Source organism: Dreissena polymorpha, chromosome 8 (genome assembly GCF_020536995.1).
Source record: "Dreissena polymorpha isolate Duluth1 chromosome 8, UMN_Dpol_1.0, whole genome shotgun sequence".
In the NCBI taxonomy this organism is placed as follows: domain Eukaryota; kingdom Metazoa; phylum Mollusca; class Bivalvia; order Myida; family Dreissenidae; genus Dreissena; species Dreissena polymorpha.
Genome location: NC_068362.1, coordinates 47,565,996 through 47,578,672, shown reverse-complemented (window position 1 = coordinate 47,578,672; position 12,677 = coordinate 47,565,996). Strand labels below are relative to the sequence as shown.

Genomic DNA, 12,677 nt, shown 5'->3' with positions numbered 1-12,677 from the left:
TGTACGGTTTGGATGAATCGAGTGCAATGTAACCGTAATATACAACCGGTCAATCCCGCCATATTTCACAAATCCGCTCGATTTCATTGAAGCAATGGTAAATGTTTCGTATAAGATAGAGTGGCATTTATTAACTAACACTTTCGGACCGTTCATACAGTTATTATAATGGATATATTACTTACAACTCTTAAGCCCTTTCGCCCTTAAATGCTATTGTGTGATGATTAAGAATTTGATATGTGTTCGGACGTATTAACGTTCGGATACGGATATATCTATTTAGTATTCGCGAAATCTTAAAAAATTCTCAATCATTCGGACGGACTGCCTTAAATATATTTTTCAGTCTGAATCAGTTTCTGTGAGTCCGACTAAAATATAATATCAGCAAATAACAACAAAAAACATTTTAGATGTTGCAAAAATTCAACTCTCAGCTTTATAACCCAAAGGGTTGCTGTGAGTTGCAATGTGCCGTCTATTGTCCAATTGTGCAAAATTGTATCACCACTGCAAAGGCTTAGCAATATTGCACAAACTTATCAACATAAACCTGTCTCAATCTCAAACACATGCAAATGGTACCATTAAGGAAGAAATAATTGATTTTATTAGCTCGGCTGTTTTCATAGAAAACCCGAGGTATTGTCATAGCCAGCCTGCCATCCGGGGTCATGCTAAAACCTTTACATTGGCTCTAAAATCTAAGTGCTTCCTACAACTTTGAAACCTCCCATGTACATGTACATGCACCTTGATGACTTCTACATGCCACACCCATTTTTTGGTCACTAATTGAAAGGTCAAGGTCATTGTGACCTAAAAAAACAAATAAAAACAACAACAAAAATCTTCTGACAAGCTTTCATTTATTCAAAACTGCACCCGCAGCCAAGTGTGGCACCCGTAGCCAAGCGTTGGCACCCGTAGCCAAGCCTTGGCACCCGTAGCCAAGCGTTGGCACCCGTAGCCAAGCGTTGGCACCCGTAGCCAAGCGTTGGCACCCGTAGCCAAGCGTTGGCACCCGTTATGTGGTGCTCTTGCTTACTTTGTTATTCTTTCACACACTGTATTCACCATATTGGAAACTGTTGTAATATTGTCAACAAAAAGTGTCATTATCGGTAAGGTCACAGTACATGAATCTTTTGCACATCGTACTATTTGATGTAACCTAATTTGATAACAGTGTCAAATGTCGTTGAATATTTACACTGTTAAAAAATGTCAGCAAGAATGGTGTTGAAATCAGGGGTGTGATTTTTCCGTGGATCCGCGGATTTCCGCGGATCGGGTTGTCTGTAGTAATTTCTGCGATTCGGCTAAATTCCAAACAAAAAAGGTAAATGTATGACCGAATCCACGGGTGTATTTCATAAGCGGCCCAAAAAATCCGCGGCTTGCGACACCTCTATGCATATTTCACTGGTATTCTGTCTTAGCTTTTTTTTTTTAACGAGTGATGTCATTGGCTGTCGTTTCCCAATCTTCCAATGAAAGCGGTCTTTTAAAATGTGTTTCATATTTCTTTGATGATTAGATTGCAAATGGCGCCTTTGAGAAGCATTAATGAAGACGAACGAACAAATCTCACACAATCTCGAAGATTTAACAATTATTGAAAAACAAATTTAAACGGGAAAGGGAAGAAACAACATTGGATATAAATCAGAAAGCGATACCACTTTCTAAGTGGGTACGGATGATCGCCTGTTTTGGTAAGGCTGAAGTCATATTCTATTAATGTGAAAAAATCTTGAACTACATTAACTGTGGTAAATTATCGTAAGTTGAACACTGTAACATCGTTGACATCATGTAGAATGTAAAGGCATTCGGCTCAAACGAAAGATTGCCATCATGGTTCACAGGTATCGGAACACTCATTGATTTTGATCACAATTAATTCTGGTGACTTTGCATAGCATAAGTGATTATAAAGCGATTTGCATAAAAAATCTTGTTGATAAGTTTAAGATGGTGTTTATTAAAATGTCTGTTTTAAGGTTTGTCATTGCGTAACTTATGCACCGTGCCACGTGATTAGGGTAGTCAAAATCAGTCAACAGAATTTTCCTCCCCTTAGACTTCATCTCAATCACACCCCTGGAAATATCGTCGTGTTTTTAGGTTGCATGCAAAGCATAACGTCTGTAGGCTGCCATTCAGGCACTTTTAGATGTTGTCCATAAAACCCAGGGCTTTTCACATTTATATAACAGGGGCTGAAATTCGGCCCCTTCCCGGAAAAAAATAATGTCATTTTTTCCCAAAATTGATATAGGAATTTCCCAAATTGTAAAAAAAAAGATTTTTTTTTTTTTTTACTAAGACATATTGGGCATCTCCCAAATTGAAAGCAATGAGCTCTAATATGATTAAGAATGCACCACAATGTGTCTTTTAATACTTCTGCACAATGAAAAGACCCTGTTTCAAAAACTTTTAAAAACACGGTCTTCCCAAAATGAGCAGTTACAATGTATCGCGCATGAAATTCCCAATTTGAAAGGCCCCTGGCCTCTTCCCAATTTCCTAATGAAAAGCCCTGGAACAGACTCCCAGAGCCTTCAGGCTTCCTGAAAAGGCCGGACCGCCGGTCATGTCCGGCAAAATTCTTTACGGTCCGGCCAAGTTTCTAATATCGCTGGTCCTTGTGACAGGCCAAAAAAATTATGACTAAATACCGAAAAGTCTATTACTTGTCAAAACAACGAAAACACCTCATTATAATCACTCTTTTCTTGAATTTCGAGCCTTTTCGTCATTAAGAACAGTAACGAGTCACATCGGTAAGGTCACAGTACATGAATCTTTTGCACATCGTACTATTTGATGTAACCTAATTTGATAACAGTGTCAAATGTCGTTGAATATTTACACTGTTAAAAAATGTCAGCAAGAATGGTGTTGAAATCAGGGGTGTGATTTTTCCGTGGATCCGCGGATTTCCGCGGATCGGGTTGTCTGTAGTAATTTCCGCGATTCGGCTAAATTCCAAACAAAAAAGGTAAATGTATGACCGAATCCACAGGTGTATTTCATAAGCAGCCCAAAAAATCCGCGGCTTGCGACACCTCTATGCATATTTTACTGGTATTCTGTCTTAGCTTTTTTTTTTAAACGAGTGATGTCATTGGCTGTCGTTTCCCAATCTTCCAATGAAAGCGGTCTTTTAAAATGTGTTTCATATTTCTTTGATGATTAGATTGCAAATGGCGCCTTTGAGAAGCATTAATGAAGACGAACGAACAAATCTCACACAATCTCGAAGATTTAACAATTATTGAAAAACAAATTTAAACGGGAAAGGGAAGAAACAACATTGGATATAAATCAGAAAGCGATACCACTTTCTAAATGGGTACGGATGATCGCCTGTTTTGGTAAGGCTGAAGTCATATTCTATTAATGTGAAACAATCTTGAACTACATTAACTGTGGTAAATTATCGTAAGTTGAACACTGTAACATCGTTGACATCATGTATAATGTAAAGGCAATCGGCTCAAACGAAAGATTGCCATCATGGTTCACAGGTATCGGAACACTCATTGATTTTGATCACAATTCTGGTGACTTTGCATAGCATAAGTGATTATAAAGCGATTTGCATAAAAAATCTTGTTGATAAGTTTAAGATGGTGTTTATTAAAATGTCTGTTTTAAGGTTTGTCATTGCGTAACTTATGCACCGTGCCACGTGATTAGGGTAGTCAAAATAAGTCAACAGAATTTTCCTCCCCTTAGACTTCATCTCAATCACACCCCTGGAAATATCGTCGTGTTTTTAGGTTGCATGCAAAGCATAACGTCTGTAGGCTGCCATTCAGGCACTTTTAGATGTTGTCCATAAAACCCAGGGCTTTTCACATTTATATAACAGGGGCTGAAATTCGGCCCCTTCCCGGAAAAAAATAATGTCATTTTTTCCCAAAATTGATATAGGAATTTCCCAAATTGTAAAAAAAAAAGATTTTTTTTTTTTTTTACTAAGACATATTGGGCATCTCCCAAATTGAAAGCAATGAGCTCTAATATGATTAAGAATGCACACAATGTGTCTTTTAATACTTCTGCACAATGAAAAGACCCTGTTTCAAAAACTTTTAAAAACACGGTCTTCCCAAAATGAGCAGTTACAATGTATCGCGCATGAAATTCCCAATTTGAAAGGCCCCTGGCCTCTTCCCAATTTCCTAATGAAAAGCCCTGGAACAGACTCCCAGAGCCTTCAGGCTTCCTGAAAAGGCCGGACCGCCGGTCTTGTCGGGCAAAATTCTTTACAGTCCGGCCAAGTTTCTAATATCGCTGGTCCTTGTGACAGGCCAAAAAAATTATGACTAAATACCGAAAAGTCTAATACTTGCCAAAACAACGAAAACACCTCATTATAATCACTCTTTTCTTGAATTTCGAGCCTTTTCGTCATTAAGAACAGTAACGAGTCACATCGGTAAGGTCACAATACATGAATCTTTTGCACATCGTACTATTTGATGTAACCTAATTTGATAACAGTGTCAAATGTCGTTGAATATTTACACTGTTAAAAAATGTCAGCAAGAATGGTGTTGAAATCAGGGGTGTGATTTTCCGCGGATCGGGTTGTCTGTAGTAATTTCCGCGATTCGGCTAAATTCCAAACAAAAAAGGTAAATGTATGACCGAATCCACGGGTGTATTTCATAAGCGGCCCAAAAAATCCGCGGCTTGCGACACCTCTATGCATATTTTACTGGTATTCTGTCTTAGCTTTTTTTTTAAACGAGTGATGTCATTGGCTGTCGTTTCCCAATCTTCCAATGAAAGCGGTCTTTTAAAATGTGTTTCATATTTCTTTGATGATTAGATTGCAAATGGCGCCTTTGAGAAGCATTAATGAAGACGAACGAACAAATCTCACACAATCTCGAAGATTTAACAATTATTGAAAAACAAATTTAAACGGGAAAGGGAAGAAACAACATTGGATATAAATCAGAAAGCGATACCACTTTCTAAATGGGTACGGATGATCGCCTGTTTTGGTAAGGCTGAAGTCATATTCTATTAATGTGAAACAATCTTGAACTACATTAACTGTGGTAAATTATCGTAAGTTGAACACTGTAACATCGTTGACATCATGTATAATGTAAAGGCAATCGGCTCAAACGAAAGATTGCCATCATGGTTCACAGGTATCGGAACACTCATTGATTTTGATCACAATTCTGGTGACTTTGCATAGCATAAGTGATTATAAAGCGATTTGCATAAAAAATCTTGTTGATAAGTTTAAGATGGTGTTTATTAAAATGTCTGTTTTAAGGTTTGTCATTGCGTAACTTATGCACTGTGCCACGTGATTAGGGTAGTCAAAATCAGTCAACAGAATTTTCCTCCCCTTAGACTTCATCTCAATCACACCCCTGGAAATATCGTAGTGTTTTTAGGTTGCATGCAAAGCATAACGTCTGTAGGCTGCCATTCAGGCACTTTTAGATGTTGTCCATAAAACCCAGGGCTTTTCACATTTATATAACAGGGGCTGAAATTCGGCCCCTTCCCGGAAAAAAATAATGTCATTTTTTCCCAAAATTGATATAGGAATTTCCCAAATTGTAAAAAAAAAGATTTTTTTTTTTTTTTACTAAGACATATTGGGCATCTCCCAAATTGAAAGCAATGAGCTCTAATATGATTAAGAATGCACCACAATGTGTCTTTTAATACTTCTGCACAATGAAAAGACCCTGTTTCAAAAACTTTTTAAAACACGGTCTTCCCAAAATGAGCAGTTACAATGTATCGCGCATGAAATTCCCAATTTGAAAGGCCCCTGGCCTCTTCCCAATTTCCTTATGAAAAGCCCTGGAACAGACTCCCAGAGCCTTCAGGCTTCCTGAAAAGGCCGGACCGCCGGTCTTGTCGGGCAAAATTCTTTACGGTCCGTCCAAGTTTCTAATATCGCTGGTCCTTGTGACAGGCCAAAAAAATTATGACTAAATACCGAAAAGTCTAATACTTGCCAAAACAACGAAAACACCTCATTATAATCACTCTTTTCTTGAATTTCGAGCCTTTTCGTCATTAAGAACAGTAACGAGTCACTAGTTCTTAATAGTGCTCTCCCTTTGTTGTTTTTTTCGAAAACGTCAATTTTATTGGTCCGACATATTACTGTGCCATATCAAAACAATCAATATGAAGCGAAATTGTTAACTTTAAAACGGGGTTATGGATACATCACAGTTGACTCCTGAACCAAGAATGCTCATGAGCAGAGACTTGCACTCTGCGAGTTAAACACGATTCTTTTCAATCGTACAGTTTCCTCTGAAAATCTTCGTAAATTAAGCATTTTGATGTGAGGCCTTCTTGTCCCCAGACTTTTTCAACCCTCAATATTGCGAATAAATCTCAGAGCTCCAATAAAGTTTTGTGAAATTCTTAGATTACTACCAGATTTTCAAAAAGAATTCTTAACTCTGAAATTTTATTCTTAACGTTACTACTAAGTTTTGGAAAATAATTCTTATTTTTTCTAAATGACCTAAAAATAAATAATAATGGTTATTTTCATGCAAAAAAAATCAAAATACACATACTAGCAACTTTATTTATACGAGTTCAACAGTGTCTTTTCAGTATTATACAATTTTATTTTTCAAATACCTTCATATGCCCAAACTGTGCTTAGATTGCATGCCTTAGATGAATTTTTACATATTTCACAATTAAAACGGGTCTTCCCTTCAATCTTTTCAACGATTAGCCACGGGACTTGTCCCTTCCACTCGTTCAATGTTTTTTTTGTGTTTACGTTTGGACCCGTCGTGTTGCGTTTTTGATTTTGTTTAGCTTTTCCGACTGTGTCGGCAACTGAACATACAACATCGTTTAAGATCTTTTCTATAATGTCTTTCTAAACATTTAACTTCGGCTCACTTTGCGCACAATATGTTAAAAGTGTGTTTTTGGACGCTTTGCAGTTTTTTAGGACGCTCTCTGGGCGCTGCCATTGTGTTTTGACAGATAGACTGTATACGCCGCTTTTATTGGAAAAAATGCGCTTTGTTAAACAAACCCGATAACCATTCTATATAAGCACCGCAAAGATCTTTAATATGCGAAAAGAACTCAATAAAAATCGATACGAACCGATGTAAAAATAATATTCGTAACTTGATTTTGTAATTCTTAATGGTACGACAAGATTTTAAAATAAATACGTAACGGACTTGAAAATAATTTGTAATTACGAAAATACGACCCTTATCTGGAGCTCTGAATCTTATGAAATAGCCTATTACATGCATTCGATCCCAATAAAAATATATATTTTCCATTGAGTCTGACTAGAATTTAAAGCTGTTGTCTATCATGCACTGTAATCACTAGAACACGCAAGTGTTTTGTTTTACTTAATCAAGTGTACTTTTACACAGGCTGCACATTGCAATAAATATGAGTTAAACTTTACTTAATTATTCAGTTATAAACTCATGCTGTTCGGTCAGGTGAATTTTTGTCCGGACAGGCTAACTTTTCTATCAGCCTGTCCGAGTGACTGGCACTTTTTGGGACTTTTCAGGAAGCCTGAGCCTTTGATAATTTTTGCTTTGACAGCTGTGGGAGTATGCAACCCCGTCATAAACACAATAGCAGTTCTGCGCAGAGATTCAGCGCACCTCACTTAACAGATGTTGTTCATTACCAATAAAGGAAAGCGATGAATAAACTTAAAATACACATTGAATTTACCTGAATGGCAACCTAAGGACGTTATCCTTTGCATGTAACCTTATAATAATATAAACATGACGATGTTTCAACACACTATTGTTGCTGACATTTTTTATGCCCATCTTAGACAGTGCTTCCGTTAGCTTTTAAAAGTTGGAAGTCCTGACTTCCAAGCCTAAAATTTTGGACGGCCCAGACATAAATTTTGTCTATTTTTATTTCAGAATTTTAATATACGTACATGTTCCAACTCTATCCATTACCCAATAATCCAGTATTATAACGATTTCTATTTTTAAAACCAAAATACCACCAATATTTTGATGTCTGGAAACGTCCGCCATTTTACGCAAGTGCATATACAAGTGCATAGAGCACTGTTCATATTTAGTAATTACGACAAATCAACGACTGAATTTAAAATGTTACATGTACCTCTACAAGAAGAATTTGATTGACAGCTGGAATAATCAATAATGGCAACTCGCTGAGAAATTCATTGAAAAACAGTAGCTCTTAGGCGGAGAAAACGGTCTGACTAAGCCGATTAACTGTTGACATTTGTACGTGTTGTGTATTAGAAAATAGCATACATGCAGATTATCGGACGTCCAAGTGACTTCCACCATTTGCATAATGGACGAACAGCTTCCGTTTTCAGGCGTAATTTACGCCCGGACGTCCACTAACGAAAGCGCTGCTTAGAAGAAGGGGTATATTGTTTTGCTGGATGTCGGTAGACCAGTCTGTCTGTCGGCAGACAAGTTCGTCTGATCCATAACTCATCCGATTGGCTTGATACTTCACATGTGCATTGGCCTTGGACAGTAGATAACCCCTATTGACGTTGGGGTCACTAGGTCAAGGTCACTATCATACTAAGTGTGATTATCGTTTCCGATCAATATATCGTCAACCAAATGACCGATTGGCTTGAGACTAACTTCACATGTGCATTGGCCTTGGACAGTAGATGACCTTATTGAAATTGGCGTCACTAGGTAAAAGATCAAGGTCACTATCACACAAACTGTGTATCTTTTCCACAAACTAAAACGGTCCATTTCATATTGGTCTTCTTACCAACGGTTCAAAGAAAATCCAGAAAATCTCTTTGTTCAGCTGAGCTTGTATTTTTTTGTGGTTTATAATTTGTATTATAATTTACTCATATCGATTTTCGACATGATTTATTATGCTCCCCCAAAAAAATTTGGGGGGAGCATATAGTCGCTTCGTCTGTCTGCCCGTTTGCCCGTCCTTCCGAAAACTTTAACATATAACTTTTGGAATATTGAAGATATCAACTTTATATTTGGCATGCATGTGTATCTTATGGAGCTGCACATTTTGAGTGGTGAAAGGTTAAGGTCAAGGTCATCCTTTAAGGTGAAAGGTCAAGGTCAAAGGTCAAATTTTGCAATATTGAAGATAGTACATGTAACTTGATATTTGGCATACATGTGTATCTCATGGAGCTGCACATTTTGAGTGGTGAAAGGTCAAGGTCATCCTTCAAGGTCAAAGGTCAAATTTTGAAATATTGAAGATAGCAACTTGATATTTGGCATTCATGCATATGTCATGGACCTGCACATTTTGAGTGGTGAAAGGTCAAGGTCATCCTTCAAGGTCAAAGGTCAAATTTTGCAATATTGAACATAGCAACTCGATATTTGGCATGCATGTGTATCTCATGGAGCTGCACATTTCGGGTGGTGAAAGGTCAAGGTCATCCTTTAAGGTCAAGGTCAAGGGTCAAATTTTGCAATATTGAAGATATCAACTCGATATTTGGCATGCATGTGTGTCACATGGAGCTGCACATTTTGAGAGGTGAGAGGTGAAAGGTCAAAGTCAAGGTCATCCTTCAAGATCAAGGTCGAAGGTCAAAATTTTGCAATATTAAAGGTAGCAACTTGATATTTGGCATGCATGTGTATCTCATGGAGCTGCACATTTTGAGTGGTGAAAGGTCTAGGTCATCCTTCAAGGTCAAGGGTTAAATTTTGCAATATTAAAGATAGCAACTCGATATTTGGCATGCATGAGTATCTCATGGAGCTGCACATTTTGAGTGGTTAAAGGTCAAGGTCATCCTTCAAGGTCAAAAGTCAAATTTTGCAATATTGAAGATAGCAACTCCATATTTGGCATGCATGCGTATCTCATGGAGCTGCACATTTTGAGTGGTGAAAGGTCAAGGTCATCCTTCAAGGTCAAAGGTAAAATATATGGCTTCAAAGCGATGCAGTAGGGGGCATTGTGTTTCACGAACACAGCTCTTGTTCTAATCTTTTTTTTCTTATTTTAGCAACGTAATATTTGCTGTTGTGAGACGCCTTTTTGATGATTAATGATTACCTGCACAGTGCGCGCAGTATTGAATGATACAAAGCCAGGTTTAAAACAAGCCGGTTTTTCCCAACGTTTAGTTTGCGGATTAACAGTGATTTTTTTATTTTTTTTTTGTTACAGCCTGTGCCATTTGGATTGGTAAAATAAGCGCGATAAACCATGAAAAGTATGTTTGACAGCATTTTTATATTATAAAGTGCTAATTTAATGTCTTAAAATGAAGACATTGTTAAGTTAATATCCTTCCACATGCATATTGAACTTGCAATAATCTATATCGATTCTTAAATATACCATTTAATCATAACCTCTTTAACAGTAAGAATTTAATTCAGTATTTTTTTTAAATTAAATATCATATGGTGAAAACATTAACAAATATTTAAAAAAAACGCTTTAGTGGTCTTGCTATTTCAATGATGTATTAAATGGATTTAAAATAATTTATTTAATTTCTTTACTTTTCAACATCTTGCACTTGACATCCTCCGTTCAATGCTATTTCAGTAAACTGTAAAGCGTGACAAACATAATAAAGCAGAATATGCATATGAATCTGATTATACACAGATCCACTAACATATAAATCATATCATGTTTGTCTCTTTCCATTTTCAAACGATACTCAGCTTAAATGCATTAACTTTGTGAGTACCGGTAGACTAACGCCAATTTCCCAACACTGATTTCCGTGATGCACATTCACTGTGAAGATTTCTAATAAATATTTGTTGTTTTTATCTCAAACTTTGTATTTTGCATTAATGGACACACGCATAAAATTATTCCGTAATAACCATATGATATCCTTTGTTAATTTGAATGTTATTTATCATTTTCGCCGCTCTTCGCAAATTTCTCATCTGCTTGTAGCCATCTTGGACGTGTGTAAAAACAGGCGTTTACAAACGGGATACATCAACTATCGTAGGTATCTATGAGAGAGATGTGGATAGCAACGTACAATCGTATTCGGCTAAATTCGCGAACAATACGTAAGTCAGTTGTCGTTTGGCGACGACTCGACAAGCTTGATCGGCACTTGTTCGAAATTATTGCTAAATTACAATGTAATCTTATTGGCTTTATTGGGAAAATGTTGTCTTTTTTGGGGAAATTTTGATCAAATTTTTGGGAAAAAACGTCATTTTTTGCAATTGGGAAGCAGCCGAATATCGGCTGTAATTTTGGGCAAAAAAAAATCACTGATTAAGGTAACTTTATTTTGTGCATTTTTAGCAGCCAAAAAAATCAACTTTGTAATCGTTTGAAAAAAACAACCAGATTTGTAATAGGAATGGGGCCGTTATTCAGACCCGTGGCATAGGACGGAGGAGGTCTGTTATGATCTAGCTACCCCCAATGCTCTTGGTTTAAGAGCATTTATTTATTTAAATGCTATATAGTCTTTAGCATTATTTGGTGTGCTTGTTATACTATTACCATACAACATTTCAGAAAACCATGCACTGTCTGAGAGCATAATCTACATGGCTGGAAGAAACACCAGAGGAACAGCCAGGAACCATGTGTCATCCAACATGCCTGATGAACACAATGACATGGGGGTAGTTGGAGCTTTTTTTACTCTATCATATGGGTTATAATAATGTGTCACCCCCTCAGCAAAATAACTTAAGCTTAGATGCATGCCCCTTTATGGTATGCCCCTACAGGGCCCTCACACTAATTTGGGGGAAGGGGTCCGCAGCCCTTAGGAGGGGGAATTTTAGCGGCGTTTCCCTTTTTGGGGGATTTTTTTACTTACTCTCTCATTATTACATTTGTACATGTTTGCACTATATTCATTGCATTTTTCATAATTAAGTATGTTTTAAAGATTAAATTGAAATAGAATTGAGATATAATAATCATGAGACACATCTTTCTATAATTTTTTTTTTTTTTTGAGGGGGAATTTTTCCCCCCAAAATGGGACAAACGTATACTTTTCAGGTGAGGGACTGCCACCGAAATTCGGCGGCAGATTTGATAGATTGAGGGCCCTGCCCTATTTAACTAATCCCCATGTTTTTATTCTCATAAGACTATTTTTCATTTGTGAGAATTGTTCCCAAATGATCTGGCCAAAGGTTCTCAAATCATTAAACTAGTAATAGCCTCTGCAATCACAAGAAAAATATCCTTCTTTATCTGGAAGGATTGTCAGTTATAGCTTTCTTATTTGTTTCATGTTCTGAGAAAACTGGGCTTAATTCATGTGCGTAAAGTGTCGTCCCAGATTAGCCTTTGCGGACTGCACAGGCTAATCAGGGACGACACTTAACGCCTAAACTTGATTTTCAGTAAGGAGAGACTTCCTTGAAACTAAAAATACCATTAGCAGAAAGTGTTGTCCCTGATTAGCCTGTGCGAACTGCACAGGCTAATCTGGGACGACACAACGCACATGAATTAAGCCCAGTTTTCTCAGAACAAGACACATTTAATGAAACTAAGTGCTTTTTTTACATGATAAGCATTTAATGTATCATTTGCAATTAACACATGTCTAGAAAATATAAGATAATTACATGCATACATAGGTCTCAGTGGTGTAGTAGATATGCTTTCTACCTTGAAAT

At 37.0% G+C, this 12,677-nt stretch overlaps 1 protein-coding gene across 7 annotated transcripts in view; it reads left to right on the top strand.

Annotated features, from left to right (window-relative positions):
- Positions 1-38: 38 nt before the first annotated feature.
- The window catches only part of LOC127841556 (uncharacterized), an 86,662-nt gene continuing 74,023 nt past the window's right edge, over positions 39-12,677 (top strand). For 6 of the 7 annotated variants that reach the window (XR_008031106.1, XM_052370473.1, XM_052370471.1 and 3 more), the window contains exons 1-3: positions 10,237-10,258; positions 10,966-11,019; positions 11,551-11,660. Coding sequence is in view for 6 of the 7 variants with exons in the window: in XM_052370473.1 (XP_052226433.1) it covers positions 10,252-10,258; positions 10,966-11,019; positions 11,551-11,660 (171 nt within the window). In the remaining variant the exon portion in view is untranslated. Of the gene's footprint in view, positions 98-10,236; positions 10,259-10,965; positions 11,020-11,550; positions 11,661-12,677 lie in introns of those variants that run through there. The other variant, XM_052370470.1, reaches the window with a different exon arrangement.